At 39.7% G+C, this 19,655-nt stretch overlaps 1 protein-coding gene across 4 annotated transcripts in view; it reads left to right on the top strand.

Annotated features, from left to right (window-relative positions):
- The window catches only part of GPATCH2L (G-patch domain containing 2 like), a 66,356-nt gene that overhangs the window by 4,460 nt on the left and 42,241 nt on the right, over positions 1-19,655 (top strand). For all 4 annotated transcript variants that reach the window (XM_060004147.1, XM_060004145.1, XM_060004148.1 and 1 more), the window contains exons 3-5: positions 11,760-11,824; positions 16,242-16,418; positions 17,956-18,035. In XM_060004147.1, coding sequence (XP_059860130.1) covers positions 11,760-11,824; positions 16,242-16,418; positions 17,956-18,035 — 322 coding nt within the window. The remainder of the gene's footprint in view (positions 1-11,759; positions 11,825-16,241; positions 16,419-17,955; positions 18,036-19,655) is intronic.

The raw sequence follows: 19,655 nt of genomic DNA, 5'->3' as shown, positions 1-19,655 counted from the left end.
GCTGTTCAGGTTTGTATGCCTGTACTTATCATGGGTGGTTTTAATCAAGTTTTTAAAATTTTTCTTAACTAACTTTATATTTGCCAGGCTGTACAACTAGGTAGGCTTATAATTTGGCTTTCCTGATTTTCCTCTAATGTATATTCTAAGGCCTATTTACCCAATTTATATGGATTATAAAGCTTTTTTCCTTATCATGCTATTTTTAATCAAACAAGAAATGCCTAGTTAACTTGTATCCTTCACACTGTTGAAACCCTCAATTGAGGTGTTCAAGTTTGTTTCAATGTCAAGCTTACATACCAAATAGTAATCATCGTACTGTTAAGAATGTTTTGGGATGATATTTTTGGATGTATGTATTCCCCAGAATTTCTTGCTAAGCTATGACTTAATTGTGTGTGTGAGTGACTGTTAACTCTGTCTTCTCTAAGATCACAGCCCAAGTGTGGTTCCAAATGCAGAGCCTGTAACCTTGCAGTGAGGCACTTCAGTCTTTCTAGGTCCTTCTTACCCCAGATACATCTGTTGCACATTATAGTCAGGTTGTGATAATATACATCTAGAGCTTGGAGAAATTGACGTAGGCAGCAATTTACTCTTTCAAAAATCTGCTTGGATGTGCCAGTTTGTTTGCATACAGATCAAAGTGTAGAACTTTATATCAGAGGTATTGAGGGTTGTCAGAGTATATGATCCAACTTGTGAAATTGTTAAGATGAAGTTGATCATTAAGCTTTACTTAGCCTAGTCAATAGATAGAGTTCTTTTAAAAAGCATATGTTGGGCTTCCCTGCTGGCGCAGTGGTTGAGAGTCCGCCTGCCGATGCAGGGGACATGGGTTTGTGCCCTGGTCCGGGAAGATCCCACATGCCACGGAGCGGCTGGGCCCGTGAGCCATGGCCGCTGAGCCTGCGCGTCCAGAGCCTGTGCTCCGCAACGCGAGTGGCCACAACAGTGAGAGGCCCGCGTACCGGGGAAAAAGAAAAAAAAAAAAGCATATGTTAGGTGTTTTAGGTTTGAAAATCTGTGTCTCAATCAGAGAGCTTTATTTCTACTTTCCTTAAATTTATTCTGCTAACTAAACATAGAGTAATTTTAAGCTTAACCGATAATTCTTTTTGCTTTTCTGTTTCTGTTCTTCCTTCCATTCTATACCAATCAATCCCTCAGGCGTTCTGAGGAACTGAAAGTGGTTATGATGTAATAGTTTTTTAAAGCCTTCAAAAAGCTCAGTTATTATTTTAATATTTTTCTTTGCATGTGTGTTCCATTCTAAAATGGATCAACTCTTTTGTAAGATTACTTTCTACTGATCTTTATTCAAATTGTCTATATAGCAGCTATTAATTAGGTGAGTTATAGCCTAATTTTGCTTTATTCTTCACTAATACATCATTCATTTGTTCCCCTTGAATATAATTTAGCTTCTTTTCTTTCATAAGTGAATTGGTTTGGTGATGGCCTGAAGTCACAGTCAGGAGCCTTCCTAAGGTGATGTATTAGAAGCCAATCTCACAGGAAAGAAAATATTCCCTTCTGTTGGAAGCCGAGTGACAGAGATAGAGTGCTAAACCTTCCCCCTCCTTCTCTAGCCCAAGCTGACCTTCTGCGCCCCTTGGTGCCTCTTGTTTTCTTATTTTTATAGAAAATCAATATCCTTTCTGACACAAACAATAGCTCAGAAGCAAGAATAAATGGTAGAAAGCTGAGATCTCTGTCCATCACCTCTCACTTTAACTCCCCCAAACTCTTTAATTATGAGGGTGCTTTGCTCCAGGTGTTTGCAACAGTAAAATTGCTAAATGAGGACCATTTTAACCAAAGATTGGGTGATCAATAACACTTTATAGCAGTAGCTTGTTGGATCAATAGCGTTCATTATTTCATGGTTAAGGTAAGTAGCCTCCTTTGCAAGTGGAGGTCATTAATCAGGGGTTACTGGAGCTGTGGAAAAGACTCTGTGTGGTAGGCTGAGGATGTTCTGTTTTCTATTCTGTAAATAGGGATGCTGACCAAGAGGATATTTACCATTGTTGATTGTACCATTGCATTTGAGAGTATTGAGTAGCTAGCATAGAGTGCTTCTGTAGATTTATTCAAAGCTCTGCTACTATATCCTTAGGAACAACTGAGGAAAAAAAAACAACTTGGGAGATAGATTTGATACTATTGTATTTGAAGATCTGTCTCTTGAAAGAAATGTTAGGATTATTCTGTGACTCCAGAGGAAGGAACTAGGACTCATAGGTAAAAAGTACAGCGTGTGAAGTGTTGCCTCAGTATAAAATATAACATTCTAAAAATTAGGACTCTATAAAAATGAACTGAGTTGTTTTACCAGGTGATGAGTTCTTTGTCACTGGAGGGATTCAAGCCTGGGCTTGGTGACCACTTACTGAGTTGTAGAGTTGGAGAGTTTGAACTGAATGACTTCTAAGGTCCCTTGCAACACTGAGATTATGTAATTCTTTTCAGTCACAACCTCCTTCCCATCATTGTAATTTCATATTTTAAAAAGCATCTGATAAGCAGCCTCAACTGCCCCTAAAATATTTATGAAGACATAAAACATTGCAAACTCACATCACCAGAGATCAGGACTTACAGCTGGCTTACTGCCAAGATTTTCTCAAAGTCCGAGGCTGATAGAACTGCGCTAGAGAGTGCAGTTGGAAGCCCACAGCAGTGCTGAACCTGCCCTGAAGGTTGGTAGTGAGGCCCTGCATTCTTTCTCTATAGTCTGCCCTTGGTTCAGAAGGCAGGGTCCGGTTCAGTCAGAAAATTGGGCAGCTACAGTTTGAGCCAGAGTGTTGTTCCACCCTTTACTTGCAATCAGTTATCTTTCAGTTTCTCTTGGGAGGCTGTAACTCCCAGAATATACTTGGATAGGGAATCGTAGTGTTTTCTGTGTGTGTATTTGTTTTGAGGGATAGGAGGCAGTCATAGCATATTGAGTTCTGGGAAATACAGTCTCCAAGAGTAGTTTACTGTTGGCATGGACAGAGAAGGAAAAAACACTCTTAGTAGTAGTGCATCCTGGAAACTGGAGTGTTTTATATAACTTCATTTATTGTAGACTCCTGGAATGGGCCCAGAATCAGGCAGTGAGGGTCAGAAGAAGATCCTTTCTCAGTCCCACATAGCTACATGAGACAAAAGCCTACCAGTGACACTGGGGATTAGGCTAGGGGCTCTGCACATCCTCTTGGCCAGTTGTAGATGTGACAAGAGCTTGTTACCTGTATCCAAGGAAGTAGAGGATGGAACCAGGGGTAATTTACATACCCTTTCTGTTGGCAAATACCAAATTTTAGGTAAACCGGTTCTCAGCAAGAGGCTTTTGGACAAGTTATGCAGAATGAGGGAAAGGGAACATCATCCTGAATGTTCAGTGGAAGAACACATCTTTGAAAATGACTGCCAGTGGAAACCAGAAGAACATTTTAGAAAATCTTCATTAGGATGCAAGGAGATATAATCACTTTGAAACAGGAGTAGTAAGTCATAAGGACAGAAAGATAGCTATTTGAAGCCCAGTAGTATGGGAGGAAAAAGTGTAGGGAAATTTGAAATGTAATTGTAATGTTAAAATGAAGGACAATTCTTTCTGCAGAAAATTGAGTTGATGATGTGGAAAACTTTGGAAGCCCTCCCAAAATGCACAGAGAGGAGATAAAAATGAGAGAGAAGGTGATAGATCTGGAGCACAGGGATAGAGGCCCAGTCTGCAAGGATGTAAATACTCCCAAGGAAGAAACCAAAGCATAGGGATAGAAGAGTGATTTTAAAAATATAACTGAAGGGAAAACATGTTCCTATGTTGAAAAACTTAAGTATACAGATTAAAAGGGAAAACTAATGAAAAGAGACCTCTACCTAGACATATCCTGGCAATATTTTTGCATTGTGCATTGGTGGTGGGAGGGGAGCAGTTATAAAGAAAAATCTTTAAAGGGATGAAAATAAGGTTGATGTTGATCCCTACAGTACTAAATGTGAGGGGCTGTCGACTTGCCTGTAGAATTTTGATGGCAAAAGTCTCCCACCTTCCCACCGTGAATTTATATATAGCTAAGATAGATTTCATATGGAAAGGCACTAGAAAGACATTTTCAGATATCAAGTCTCAAAATATATGCTCTTTAAAAATTTACTCTGAAAAGATATTTCATCTAACTGAGGATGAAACTGTTAGTTCTAAGAAAAGGTGAGTCTTAAAAGGATGGGTGGGGCTTCCCTGGTGGCGCAGTGGTTGAGAGTCCGCCTGCCGATGCAGGGGACACGGGTTCGTGCCCCGGTCCGGGAAGATCCCACATGTTGCGGAGCGGCTGGGCCCGTGAGCCATGGCCGCTGAGCCTGTGCTTCCGGAGCCTGTGCTCCGCGGCGGGAGGGGCCACAGCAGTGAGAGGCCTGCGTACCGCAAAGGGGAAAAAAAAAAAAAAGGATGGGTGGACTTCTCTAAGGCACAGCCCGCGGCTCAGTAGCAGAGTCCTGACAAAAATCATTATCTCTGCAAAGTATACCTGATTGCAGTGGCCACGCTAATGAACCTGTGAAACTAGAGAGGTTGCTGCCTTCTTTTGTGGTGCCATCTGAATGAAGCTGAAAAACAAACTCCTTCGTTATGCATTCTCATAACTTACTGTGAGAGTAATTTTGCGGTTGGTGTGAGATATTTCTCTGAAAAACCTGTCCCTCAGTCCTGTTTACTTTCAGAATCAGAAGTCTGATTACATATAGTTACAAGTGTACCACCTCAGTCCAGAAAAAAGAAGGAAAAAGAATTGAATAGAAATGTTTTGGGTGATAGGTCTAGGAGTGACCTTTCCGTTTTTTGTAAATTCTAAGACAACTAAAAATTTTTGTTAAGTGTATTACTATTTAATAAAAAAATTAAAATGAAAACCCCTTAGTTTTTAGCATGATAAAGTAAGACATTAACTCTATCCTGCTTGTTTCTTTTAAAATTAGATGTAAAAGACACCTCATATTTAATAATCTTAAATGGGTGAGAAACCCAGGTGGTAAGGTTAGTGATACCAACTTTTGAATATAGATGGTAAACTAATTCTATACCTCCTTACTGAAATTGTGACAAGTATAAACTACTTTGATTCAGCTCTAAGTTTACAGTCTTATGTGGTTAGGAATATGAAAGAATTAGCAAGCTCTCGGGTCAGAGGACAAGCTGTGTTTTCCCCTTCTCAGCTGTGGGAATTCAGAGATTTAACTTATAGAAGTTAGAAACTTCTTGTTAGGGCTAGAAAGGAGGGAATTATTTTCAAAAAAGCATTCATAAAGATGCTGTATTATCTGTTGCTGAAGAAAAAGTTGCCCTAAAACTTAGTAGCTTTATAAAACATTTATAGCCTTACAGTTCCTGAAGTCAGGAATCTGGGAACAGTTTAGCTATGTGATTCTGGTCCAGAGTCTCTCATACTTTTGCAATCAAACTGTTGGTCGGGGCTGCAGTTGTCTCAAGGCTTGGGTGGGGCTGAGGAGTCCACTTCCAAGCTCACTCACAGGGCTGTTGGCAGATCTCATTTTCTTATTGGCTGCAGGATCAAGAGAGTCTCAGTTCCTTTCCACGTGGGCCCCTCTACAGGGCTGTTAGCATTCTTAAGATATGGTAGTTAGCTTCCCCTAGAGCAAACTGTCTGAGGGAGGGAGAGAGCGAGCTCTCACTCAAGTACCCAAGGTAGAACCCTAGTGTTTTATAACCTAGTCTCAGAAGTGACATACCTTTAGTTACATCTGCCTGTGCTACTGGTTACACAGCCCAGCCAGGGTGTGAAATACCAGGAGGCTGGGATCACTGGGAGTCATCTGGGAGTCTGGTTACCACAGGTGACCACTGGTCTTCTGAAAATTTTTCCTAACTTAGTGTGGAGCTAAATTCAGGAATAGTATTCTCAAACTAATTATTTCCTCAGAACATACTGAGAGAGTGTTTTTACTGTGATTTCAAAGGAAGGACATTCAGGAACTATAAAGGCAAGCAAGGTATAGATCCCTGAGAATGTATTTTCAGTAAGTATACTGAAGATGAATGTTTACTTTTTAAATTTAAGATATGGCATTAAGGGAGAGAGCTTCTTTCTGAAGTGAGTTTGTAATCCACTTTCTTGATGTTCAGCACATATGATGCATTTTTAGCTGATGAGCTCCTGAAGGCTGGCCCTATCCAGCAGAAGTACACAGGCTCCTCTCCTCCTCTGAAGTGGTTTCCCTTAACCATGATGTCCCACCCCCTTCATCCCTCCACTTTGTTCATCACTCTAGATGAGGGTTCTCACCTTTTGGGCCAGATAATTCTCTGCTGTGAGGCCTATCCTGCGCATTGTAAGATGTTTAGCAGCAACCCTGTCCTCGACTCGCAAGATGCCAATAGAATACCAGTTTCCTCTTCCCCCCTCCAAGTCCTGACAAACAAAAACTTTTCCAGATATTGCCAAATGACCCCGAGGGCTGCGGTGGGGCAGGAAGGTAGGAGGAGGGGGACAAAATTGCCTCCAGTTGAGAACCACTGCTCTAGATGTTTCTGGTATTGAGATTGGGTTTTTACCTCATTGACTCTGCTTTTACCAACAAGTATGAGTTTCAAGTTAGAGAACTCAGTAAGACCAAAACATTGATCTCTTCTATAGAATAAAAATACTGTGATTTTAAAATGGAGAGTTTTGGGCTTCCCTGGTGGCACAGTGGTTGAGAGTCCGCCTGCCGATGAAGGGGACACAGGTTCGTGCCCCGGTCCGGGAAGATCCCACATGCCGCGGAGCAGCTGGGCCCGTGAGCCATGGCCGCTGAGCCTGCGCGTCCGGAGCCTGTGCTCTGCAAAGGGAGAGGCCACAACAGTGAGAGGCCCACGTACAGCAAAAAAAAAAAAAAAAAAAAATGTTGGGAGAGGAAAGCCGCTGGAACTGCTGGTTAGGTTGACTTTCTTCTTTACATTTACGTTATTTCAGTTGGATGTGGTTCAGTTGCTTCTAACAATGTTATAATAATTAGATAATACAATTAATTGGTAGTCCAAAATCTAGGCTTTAATTTTGTTTGTCTTATTTTAAATGATGGCTACGCTGCTGAATTGTGGAAACATTTTTTAATTGAAAACCATATAGAGAAGTGCGATGTGTTATTACTGTTTTTACTCACATATGAATATTTTTGAGACGTTTTCTGGCTTCTAAAATGGGGTGACTTTCTCAGTATTATAAGGTTAAATTCTAGGCTTGCCCCACCCCGTATTTGGAGAATTTTCTTCGTTGGAAAGCATTCTTCTTTCTATGTTTTCACACTCTTCTCCCATAGTCTAAGTTTTTTTATAAAATGCATGCAGTTAAATTGTGGTTGACATGCTTCTTTGTTAGTTTTAGTGCTGGTTATAGCAGGGACTGGAATATAGTAAAACTTAATAAATGCTTACTAAGTGAATGAGTGAAAATATAGGGGAAATAGTATGGGAAATCCTTCCTCCTCCTTCTCCTGTTAGAGACTTTTTATTGCCCCAAGGTAGAATTGAGTTTTTTCTTTTTTTTTTTTTTTTTTTTTTTGCGGTACGCGGGCCTCTCACTGTTGTGGCCTCTCCCGTTGCGGAACACAGGCTCCGGACGCGCAGGCTCAGCCGCCGTGGCTCACGGGCCCAGCCACTCCGTGGCATGTGGGATCTTCCCAGACCGGGGCACGAACCCGTGTCCCCTGCATCGGCAGGCGGACTCTCAACCACTGCGCCACCAGGGAAGCCCTATGAAGACTTTTATATGCAAACTATTTATAGATTAGAATCATGTGAGAACAGGGAGTATAGAATAGTTCCCAAGGCAAAGACGGGAGGCATTGATGCCTCTAGGAGTTGCTGTCATTTTACGAAAAGACAGGATTTCATTACCTACTATCTTTGTGGGCTTTGTCTTGTTACTTTTTCTGAAGATTAATAAAGGTTGAGTTTCTGTATTCCTGACTAAGTTTCAGAGGACTATAGTGGAATGGACAGTAAGGATAGGATCACATTTCTTTTTCCTTATAAAAATGAGTAACAGAGCTTTTTTTCCTTGCCTAATAAAAATGCTCATAGCAAAAAAGTTATAAACAAATTTGACGGTTTTGGCATAGGAAAAATGTGTAGTAGCCTGACATCTTTTAACTTTTTGACCTTGTGATCTACAGGGGTACTAAAAGAATCTTTTTTATTGAAAGAATCTTTTTTATTGAAAGATAGCTTATTTTTAACAGAGTATTAAACATTATGTTTAATTAGCTATATTAACATTTTATAGTTGACTAAATCACTATTAAAATCCTATGAATCTGATTTTTTTTAAAAAATCATAATCTCTGAGTCAGAAGTGAATGAAAGCTACAGGACTGGATAGCTTTGGCCTGTAAATTGTAAGGGGAAATATTTACTTCTGCTTCATAGCTAGCACTACATATTTGCATGCTGTATCATGGTGTTTATGTGCAAATATGCCATGAAGTTCCCATTTTTTTCCTCAGAAAATTATGCTAACAGTTTCTTACATATAATTAGATTTCCACAATGCAAGTTCTTCTGAGGGAATAAGATGCTATCAGATGAAATAGTCATTTCCAGATATTGATGGAATGATGATACTTTTACGTAATAAGTGTTCTTTAAGGCATAAATTATTTTCTCAGTGAAGAAAATATGTATCTCCCTTGAACACAGTCTTAAAATCCTGGTGATATTTCTGTGACATCATTGCCATTACTCTAATTAACTTTATAGAAAACTTACAAGTTTAGTCCAATCTCTTTAAAGAACAGTGAGTCTCTTTAAATACTGTTGACAGAAATAGAAAATGTACAGGGACAGGAAGGTTTTAGGTTACCAATACCTTTCTTGATCCAGCAGGTTTCTTTGCGCTTGCCCCCTTTATTTAGAGTAAATATGAGGAGAGAATGGAATCCATGCAAAAAAGGGTCAGAGAAGCACTGTATCTTGTAGTGCTTACAGGTGGCTGGAAATGAATGAGGAGAAGAATCCATAGACTTCGTAATAAAGCAATGGTTTTAATTTCTTACTTGGAAATATTCAAATAGAGGAGATATTCAAATAAATATTCAATAGACATTGCAGAGTAGACCTTGTAATACACTTAGAGCAGAGATCAGCAAATTTCCTCTGTAAAAAGCCAGATAGTAAATATTTTGGGGCTTTGTGGGTGAGTCGTTCTCTGTTGCAACTCCTCAACTCTGCAGTTGTAGTGTGAAAGAAGCCAGAATGGACAGGTCAATGAATGAGCCTGGCTGTGTTCCAGTAAATCTTTATTTATGGTTACTGAAATTTGAATTTCGTGTCATATCCATATGTCACAAAGTATTCCTCTTTTGATCACCACCACCCCCACCCCCTGTGATTTAAAACTATAAAAGCTATTCTTAGCTCACAGGCTATACAAAAATGGTTGACGGGCGGCTGTTTGCTGACCCCTACATCTCAGTTACTGATATGCTAACCAAGAAAGCATGTAACAATGGTGGAGTAGAATGTCTGTCTTATGGCCTGATGTGCTTTTTAAGCCCTCCTTAATATCAAGAGGAACTAAAAAATATAAAATATGCTTTACCTTCGAGGCAAGATGAGAGAAATAAAGTAGTTGATATGAGAGTATGTGTATTAAGACTCAATGGAGTTAGAGTTAGACCACTACTATTCTTAGGAATTTGCTAAAAACATAAAAACAACACCATAAAGTTCAGCAGGCACAGTTCCTTAGATTCAGAAGTAGGAAGAATACAGTACCCAGTGAGGATGTCTTCCGGATTTAACTGCAGAGCTCTTTGAAGATTCTAAATCCATCAGAATCCAGCGGTATAATTTTGTGAGACGTTTCTTATATGGACATCTGAGAATGTTCCCACTTACAAGTATAGAGGAAAATAAAATGAAAGAACCTTTAAAGAAACCAGGTATGTTTTATTGGCTCTTGCTGAGACAAATTTCTTGGATCTGTTACCCAGAGACAAGCTTAAGTGAGGAAACATTGCTACTTAATTTAACCAGCATTTTTAGGATTTAGTATTGGCAAGATATTTGGAAATGTTGCAAAATACAAAATATTTTCAGATATTTGATCCAGAAATGTAGACTGGGATTTTGCCAAGCCTGTTCTTTATGCAGCATGGTGAGAATGCTTCTTCCGTCTTCTAGAGCACGTGAACAAAATTGACTAGCTTAGAAGGAAACATCCCAATCAAGGAAATCGCTAATATTGTAAAGAACAGAGAAATTTTTCTTGAACCAGATAAATCAAATTTGATGATTAGGTGGGAGAAATGCAGCATCAGAAGAGGCAGAATCAATTGTTGGAAGTAGCTCAAAATGAAGCTGACTTGGACAGAATTCTATGGGGCAAAAGTTTTATTTCCGTTTATTTTTTTCCATGCATATAAACAAGATGGGTTGATGGATGGATAGATGGAGAGACGTGTGATAAAGGAAATAGAGCACTGTGCTAATTGCAGAATTTACGTGGGGGGTATATGATGGTTTACTCTACAATTTTTTTTTTTTTTTTTTTTGCGGTACGCGGGCCTCTCACTGTTGTGGCCTCTCCCGTTGCGGAGCACAGTCTCCGGACGCGCAGGCTCAGCAGCCATGGCCCACGGGCCCAGCCGCTGCGCGCCATGTGGGATCTTCCCGGAGCAGGGCACGAACCCGTGTCCCCTGCATCGGCAGACGGACTCTCAACCACTGCGCCACCTGGGAAGCCCTACTCTACAATTTTTTAAAAAATATTTATTTATTTATTTGGCTGTGCCGCATCTTAGTTGTGGCACGTGGGATCTTTGTTGCCGAGTGTGCGATCTTTAGTTGCGGCATGTGGAATCTAGTTCCCTGACCAGGGATCGAACCCGGGCCCCCTGCATTGGGAGCACAAGAGGCTTAACTACTGGATCACCAGGGAAGTCCCTAAAAGTTTTATTTCAGTGAGTTCAAATGGAGTTTGTTTTTTAATTTTAAACCTCCTTTTTTGAAGATGAATTTTGCTGTATCCATTTGCTATCAAGAGAGACATTAATTTTAGAAAATACAACTTTTGTCATACTGATTTTCTTTTTTTCCTGTTCATGGATTTTTGTTTGCTGCTTTATAAATGGGAAAACTTGAAAAATGCTGGATGTCTTAAAGTTGCATGGCTTCATTTGAAACCAATAGTAGACAATATTTTAAAATAAAATTGGTTGGTAAATTTGTGTTGTTTGATATACCAAAGCAGGTTGAGATTACTTCTGTGAGCCTTAATAAATAACTTTCTAATGCTAAACTAACAAAGTGACTTGAGATCTTTTAAAAGTACTTTAGGGGCTTCCCTGGTGGCGCAGTGGTTGAGAGTCCGCCTGCCGATGTAGGGGACACGGGTTCGTGCCCCAGTCCGGGAAGATCCCACATGCCGCGGAGCCTGCGCACCTGGAGCCTGTGCTCCGCAACGGGAGAGGCCACAACAGTGAGAGGGTTCGCGTACCGCAAAAAAAAAAAAAAAAAAAAAAGTACCTTAAAATATAAGTAAAAGTTTTACAGTTCTCCTCTTCTTACATTTCTTTCATTTTGGGGGAAAATAAACTTACCTCTGTGACTTAACTATGAAATTTACATTTCTGATTGGCTAATGAGCTAGAGTGAAATTAGGGAAACTTGGAATCTTTCAATTTGAAAACCAGAAGACATAATGGACAGTGCTTTGTTTTTGACTGGAGCTGATGCATTCTCTTGTGTTTTACTCTTTTTTCAGTGAAACCAGCAGTGTGTGTAGCAGCAGTGACACAGGGCTCTTTACCAACGATGAAGGACGGCAAGGTAATCTTGATTCCAGCTTTGGGACATTGGTTCAGTGTTTCTGGGAAGATTCTAGTGGTTCTAGGAGTGCCTCACAGAGAATATGATGGTTGTCTATGAAAGTGGTTTTCAAACTTTAGGGCATAAAAGCCACATGGGGGAACTGTTAAAACTGCAAGTTCCTGAGCTCCTGGAAATCAAACTGGTCTAGAGTTGGCCCCTGGAATCTGCATTTTCCACAAGCACCTGTGGTGATTTTTGTGCAGGTAGTTCAGACTTTGAGAATCATTGATCCAGGGGGTTATAGTGTCAAAGATGGAACTTTGGGAAGTTGCTTTTTATTAAAACCAAAAAATAACCTTATGTATTACTGGATGTTAAGACATTCTTATTTTCACATATGGAGGATTTATTTTTTTAACCTTATTTATAAGTGCCCATAGTGTTCTAGGTGAATATATTATAGAAATTCTTTCTGAAGTTTAGTAGAGAGCACTGTGAATAAGGCTGGTGTATGTTAATTATCAGTTTTTTATTTTTACTATTTAAACAGTAATTTGATCCTGTCCTGTACACTTGCTTAGTGCCACAGTAAGTGTGTACTAATAAGAATTTCTTAGAGCTTCTTTGGACTGTAGTTTTCTTAATCTAAATAAGGGGTTTGTAGATCTTCTGAAATCCAGTGATTTTTCTCGAAGGGTTAAGTGATTGAAGGACAGAGACATGGCTACATGTCTAGGTTGATCCAGATAGGCTCCTTAGTAACTGAAGGGATCCTGGGACAGTGAGACTTAGGTTCCAAGTCCTAATTTTGGAGAGAGACGGTGGGGAGGTGTCTCACCCATGCCTCAGAGTTGTGGACATAGATGGAGTTCTTGAGCTTCCTACTATAATGGAGGCTGTTGTGAGTACATTTCTGTTCCTTTCTGATTCCGAGGGAGCTAGATGTCATTAGAAGCTGTGTGTATATACTCCCCGGTGGGCTCTAGCTAGGGTCTTGATTCTCTTATCTCATACCAGGAAAGTCTGGTTGTCTTTCCATGGATGAACTGGAGCATACTTTCAGAATTACTTTTTCTTTGCTTTTACTACAGTATCCTAATGCATCTCTTAAAGTTTATGATGTGTATACAGGGGTGTAAGAAAGTGTGGACCTATTACAACCAATTAAGTTTTGGGCCTTTGGAAAGCCTTCCACTGATAAGGAATCCTTGGTATATTATGGAAGGTTGTAGAATGTTTTATAGCCCCAGCTTTCCTCTTTGTCTCTGCCTCAACTTCACACATTTTGGTGATATTTAGATACTTAGAGTTCTCAGCACAAAGCTATGTTACTTCCTGCTTCTATGTCTTTGTTTATGTTGGTCTCTGTGCCTGAAATCTCATCTTCACCTTTCCTTGAATGGCTGGTCATCCTCCAAGACAGTTCTCATTTTGCTCCTCTGGGGCATATTTATGGACTACATCTGTGAGTTTTCTTGCTCTCAGTTTCTTGTTGGGTTTGGCCAATAGGAGGCAACAGCAGAAGTGTGGAGGGAGGAAGGTGAAAGAGATTGGGTGTATTAGTCAAGTTTTTATTATGCTAATACTGCTTAACAACCCCCAAATTTCAGTGGTTTACTACATTTATTTCTTGCTATGGGGCTGGGGGTTGGCTGTGGGTCAGCTGATCTTGCCTGGGCTCAGCCTGTCTCCAGGCTTCAAGTTAGGTTTGTATCTACTCATTGTTTTCTTATTCTGGGACCTAGGCTAAAGGAGCAATGGCTCTGTGTGGCATGGACTTCTTATGGCAGAGGACATAAATGCCAAGTGACCAAACCAGACCATGCATGAATATTGAAAGCTTTTGCTTGAATCACATCTGCTAGTGCTTTACTACCTAAAGCAAATCAGATGACTGAGCTCCATGTCTGTGTCCATGGAATGAGGAAGTGTGCTCTGCCTCAAGGGGAAGGCTCTGTGGAATCCCAGGGCAAAGGAAAAGGGTGTGGATGTATCATTCTATTATAGTGAGGTAATAAAGAGTTGGAAACAGTAATGCAGTGTTGGATTAGAGCTGTCCCTGACTCCCTTTCTGTTGGACTGCTGGTTGGTAGGGGTTGTGTTCTCCTGCTGAAGGCTACCTCTCCTCTTTGGGCCCTTCTCCTATAACCACAGTTCTCTCTCTGTGCTCTGGTAACCATTCTATCCCCTTGCTTCTTCAGATCTAGGAATGGTAAAGACTCCCTGCTCTGCTGGCTCCGAATGCTTCAACATCCCTTTGGCTTCTCTTAGTACTGTCTATACCTTTGTAAATAATCACTAAAGTCTCAAATACCCCATTCAAATGTACATGTTTCCTAAAGGGATTCTGACTGGTACACTTAGTGTAGGCGTCATCTCCTAGAACCCTCGACTCTTCTTTCCCTGTACTTACTGCTTTCTTATCACTTACCATATTACACTGTTGTTTATAGATGCATGTCTTTTCCATTGAAGCTTTTCAAAGGCAGGAGTTTTTTTTAATTTTCTACCACAATAAGTAACACATTGCCTGGCATATAGTAAGCTCTTAATAAATAATTATTGGGGAACCCAGATAAGGGGAAAATTCTCCTTTTTCTCCCTCAAACAGAAGTGTACATAGAACCTCAAATTATAAAACAACTAAACTTATTTTGGTTAAAGCAAGATCCTAGAGGAGCAGGAGGTCTGGAGCCTGATCCACTCAGCCTCTTCCTTATTCTCTGGCAGCACTCTTTTGAGGAGCTCCTGCATTAGGCATCCTAGTGAACCCAGGTTGAAGACTACTGGTCTAGATGAGATCTCACGAGGTTCCTTCCAGTTCAGTGAGTCCCTTTCTGTATTCTCAAAAATCTTGAGTGAATGCTTGAGAACCAAAAAAAAGAAAATTCCTGTATAGTCTGACATTTGTCATCAGAAAATATGATCTAGCTAAATAATACTATTTTAATAAATGGCCTGAGGAATGCTTATGAATAGGAAGGAATTAATATATTGACTTGCAGTGAAACTAATCATGGTTAATTCTGATGTCTGTCTTTAATTCATCCTTGTACCTGGTTTGGTGAGATGCTTTTAGAGTAGTGGTTCTCAAAGTATGGTCTCCAGACCAGTTTAGCATCACTAGGGAACTTGTTAGAAATGAACATTTTTGGTCCTGTGTAGGCCAGAATCAGAAACTTTGTGGGTAGGGCCCAACAGTCTGTGTTCCAGCAACCCTTCCCAGTCCTTTTGACGCACACTAAAGGTTGAGAACCACTGTTTTAGAAAAACAGCCTGTTGATGTGTGTTTTTATAAGGGAACACTTGGAGCAACTTCTTTAGTGGCTTCTTTCCCCTTTTAGAGATCTCTGCAGTGATTTAAGACTTACCATTCTCCTGGGTGTTAGTGGTCCATGAAACTGATACTTCATGAGATTAGCATGGCCTGAGCAGCTTCCTTGAGATCCAGTACCCATTAGAAAATGAATGCAACATGAACTCTTTAGATGTTCTAGTAATAATTTCCTTCATCCTTGCTGTTTTGAAAGGGGTGTGGGGTAGCAGACATAAAGTTACCCATCTTACTCTTTGTGGGCAGGAATAAGCTCTTTGGGAAATTGAGATGCTATCATTGTAGCCAGTAGAAAGAAGTTTGAACCAAGAGTCTGGGCTATATGGGTCTAGTCTTGACTTTGTCAATAATCAAAAGTATGGCCTTGGGCAAATAGTATAACTTCTTGACAAGCCTTGGGGGCTTATATTGTCTTTGTGGTTAGTTTTTTCCTGGTAGCTTGGATTGCTACTGTCAAGATGATTTTGTGTCCCATTAATGAGACATCAAGGAAGAAACAAGGTATGGATACACATTCTTCATTCACCTATTATGAGAAATACAAATATCGCAAGAAATTCTTCAGGAATAGCTAGTTTTGAATTGAGAAACATTTGTGGGCTTTGAACCTCCAGGTTCATTTTTACCACTTAGAATGGTACATGGGAGGCAGTTTATTTTTGTGTTGAAGGCTTTGGAGTTAGTCAGGTTTGGGGTTGAAACCATGGCTTCATCATTTACTAACTTGACCTTGACTTCTCTGGGCTTTAGTTGCCTAATTGATAAGTTGGAGTTAGTGTAAGGTTTGGAAGAGATAACAAATTTACAGATTTTTAGCATAGATTCTGGTAGGTGGTAAGGACTTAGTAAATGGTAGCTTTATTAGTTTTTACTATCAAAAGCAGTCCAGTGTACCACAGTATGACATTTATGTGGAACTAGTTTGATGTCCCAGTTTTCATCAAAATATGGATCAAGAAGAAGTATGAAAACAAATTTTTTGTATTTTGGCTTTATTTAAAAAGTATAATCAAACCTATAGCACTGAGAAGTCATCTTCCTATTTGGTTTTTCATAGAGCATGTTAAAATTCCAGCTTATGATAGGATCTCTTTACTTTAGGGGATGACGAGCAGAGTGATTGGTTCTATGAAGGAGAATGTGTCCCAGGATTCACTGTCCCTAATCTTCTGCCCAAGTGGGCTCCTGACCATTGCTCTGAAGTAGAGAGAATGGATTCTGGACTGGATAAACTTTCAGATTCCACGTTCCTTTTACCTTCTCGGCCAGCTCAAAGAGGTGAGTTCTGAGGAGACCAAAATATACTTCACACTTACATGATTCTTTCTGGGGAGAGTCTCCCCATGGCAAGCATACTCATGCCTGTAAGCATGCATTACCTATCTGAATTTTAGAACTAGTCCAGGGATTTTTCTAGAAGATTCAAGGGTGAGTCTCAAAGCTTGAGGTTCTCTCCATTCTTACCTAAATCAATCCATGGAGACTCTTGGGATATATATTAGCAGGGCGTTCCTTCAGCTTGCTATTGCCATTTGTGCCAGATTTAAGAAACCTAGCAGGCTGTCACTGCTGCTTATCCTGCTGTGAAACTGACGGGCCACTGAGTGCTCAGTGGAAGCCTGAAGTAGTGGATCTTGGAAGAGAACAGATTTCAGTAACAACACTCAGGTACAAGGTATAATGACATTTTAAAAATGGATGATTTAAAAATATTTTTAAAAATATTTTAATAATTCTATTATTGTGGACTGTAACGCAAATACGTATCCTTTCCCTTTGCTTTCCATCAATTATGATGTAGCAAAGTGAAATGTAAAGAGCCTAGGACGGGGAAGGAAATGTGGTAATACTCTGTGGTAATACTGTCTGGTACTGTCTCCCTAGCTCTGTGACTGTGGCAGAGTCACTTCATTTCCTAGGGACATCACGGTCATCACTTAGGATATCGTGACATGGAACAAAACTGTTTCAGAGGTTTCCTTTAGCTCTATAAATTTATGATGTGAGGATTCCCAGTAATCAATAATCAACCAGTTAGTTACCAAGTATATGTTGAGCATCTATTGGTGATCAGAATTACAATAGAACTGTAAATTCCTATTCTGTAGCATTTCGTTGTGATAAATTTGGGTGATTGAAAGTCCTTCTGAAAGCAGTTGGTTCTTGGTAATGATGCTTGGCTGAGGCACGTTGTTTGCTACCTTAAAACTTTCATAAACATTTCAGTGACCATTTCTAAAAGTTCTTTATGGACCACTTAAAGTATATGCAAATAAGCAAGAATAGGAAGAAGAAACTTCTATAATCCCACACCCAGAGTCATTGATAACATCTTGGTGTGGATTCTTCCAGTTGTCTCTTCTATGTGTAGAACATATACAGCAATTAGAAAAATAGGATTATACTATACATGCTATTTTTAGAATTTTTTAAGATAATAGCTAACATTTAATTTGCAATTAGAAATTGTTGATAATACCTTATATTTGTGTAGTGTTTTCAGTTTATAAAGTACATTCCATGTGCTATTTCATTGAGTCTTCAAAACAGTCCTGTAAAAGAGGACTGAGCCAGTGATTATTCTTTTTTTATAGATGAGGATGCCTAGGTCAGAGGTAAATGACATGCCTAAGATCATACTACTGGTGACAAAGACATGGGAATAGTAAATCATTGGCAAATAGCCTAGTGATACTAGTTTAAGGGTCATTTTAGTAAGATCTTGGGGAGGAAGGCTTTTGGTGTACTAGAAGCACATCATTGCTAATGAATCTTCTGCATTCAGTTACTGAGGTCTTTCTTCTTTTTTATTTAGGGTACCATGCTCGCTTTAATCGTCTGCCTGGAGCTGCAGCTCGATGCCTCAGAAAGGGGCGAAGAAGGCTTGTTGGGAAGGTGATAGCTGTCATTGTTTTCTAGGTTCACTGGGAAGATAATATTCCCTATAAGATTTGTGTACATTGTTGATAATCAAAGGTGCTGCAGAACTCCCTGGGGTTAATTAAGCCAGGTGTATTTTGCAAGCTCACAAGAGTGAACATTATATAGGGCATGAATGGATGCACACATAAAAGATGAAGCTTGATTCATACAGAAGTTCTGACAAAGCGAACACTGTCATGACAGTGTCTGCTGTCTGTAAATCTACAGGCCTGATCTCTGGCTCTTCTACTGTTTTGATTAATCTTATATTATTATTATATAAGTTGAAATACTTTTGGCTTCTTTATGACTCCTTGAATTCATGAATGCTTCTTTTGTTCTAACTTTGGTCTTTTATTCTAGAATTCATTTAAGAAGAAAACTGGGGAAAAAAACCTGTTATCAAATTTCAAAAGCCCCTCCTTGGCCATGAGGGAGGGATATCTACCATTTACTCAGTTCTGCCTTTGCCAGGGACTGTGCTAGGCACTCAGTTCACTTAATCCTCCCAAAAATCTTGTAAAAAATGTGATATTCTCTTTAGAGGATGAGGAAAATGGGTTCAAAGATGTTAAAGAATGTCTGATGTTACCCAGATAGAAGTGGCAAAATATAGGAAATTGAACCCAGGTCTACTTTTTTATCTTTTTCAATTTCAATTTAATTAATTATTTTATTTATTTTTTACTCTGGCTTTGAGATTGAAAATAGGTTAAGGCTGGGGTTCATACCCAGTCAGAGAGGATTGTGGTGGACAAAGAATAAGGACAGGAGAGGCATTCTAGATCATTAATGTGTGTGTTCACTCAGTAAGCATCTAGAGTGCCTATGTGTGTCAGGCTCTATGCCCAGCCAGGTATACAGTGGTCAGACCCACAGTCTGCCTGCCGTCAGGAAGCTACTGTTTCATAGATTAATCCGGGAACTGTTTTCTGCAGAAGAAATGAGGCTGTTTATTTTCAGATGAATTCATATTCTTTTTATCTTTCAATTCAACTTCAACTCTCTAATTAGAAAGACATTTGCTTATTGGAAGAATGATACCTCTTCTTTTGGATTACTCATTTTATAGGCGATAAAATGCTGCATTTGCTATTCTGAGAGCTTATTCTTATGAGGACAGCTAGCAGGGTAGGAATACATGAGGGAGGCAGGAGATTCGGAGTGGGGAGCAGAGCGCTGGCTTGACTTTTTCTCTTTATTGGTTAGGCTTGACAGATGATGATCTCCCTACCACCTACCTTACTTTGTTTCAGCTCCTATAAAATAAGAGCCTTCCGCTTCTATGGAGGTAAATCATTTCATCCTGGAGGCTCCCTTTAGCTTGCATGGAAGGAGAGTAGGGCCTATTGGATGTGTCTTTAATGATTTCAGATGAATAGGATAATATTTACTTGTTTAATTCATCTTCATCACCTTAAAGGGATATTTGTCATTTCTACCAGAGGTCACTGTTCTGCCCCCCTTCTTCTCCCTCCCCCATCTCTCTTCTCTTTTTCTAAATTGTAATCATAAATAATGAGTTTCATTCACAGCTCCCTGCCAGCGAGCTGCTAATTACGCAAAGTACTGCTTGTAATTTACACAGTAATA

This window comes from Delphinus delphis, chromosome 2 (assembly GCF_949987515.2).
Source record: "Delphinus delphis chromosome 2, mDelDel1.2, whole genome shotgun sequence".
Taxonomy (NCBI): domain Eukaryota; kingdom Metazoa; phylum Chordata; class Mammalia; order Artiodactyla; family Delphinidae; genus Delphinus; species Delphinus delphis.
The sequence above is the reverse complement of the archived record's forward strand: the minus strand, read 5'-3'. Positions and strand labels throughout refer to the sequence as shown.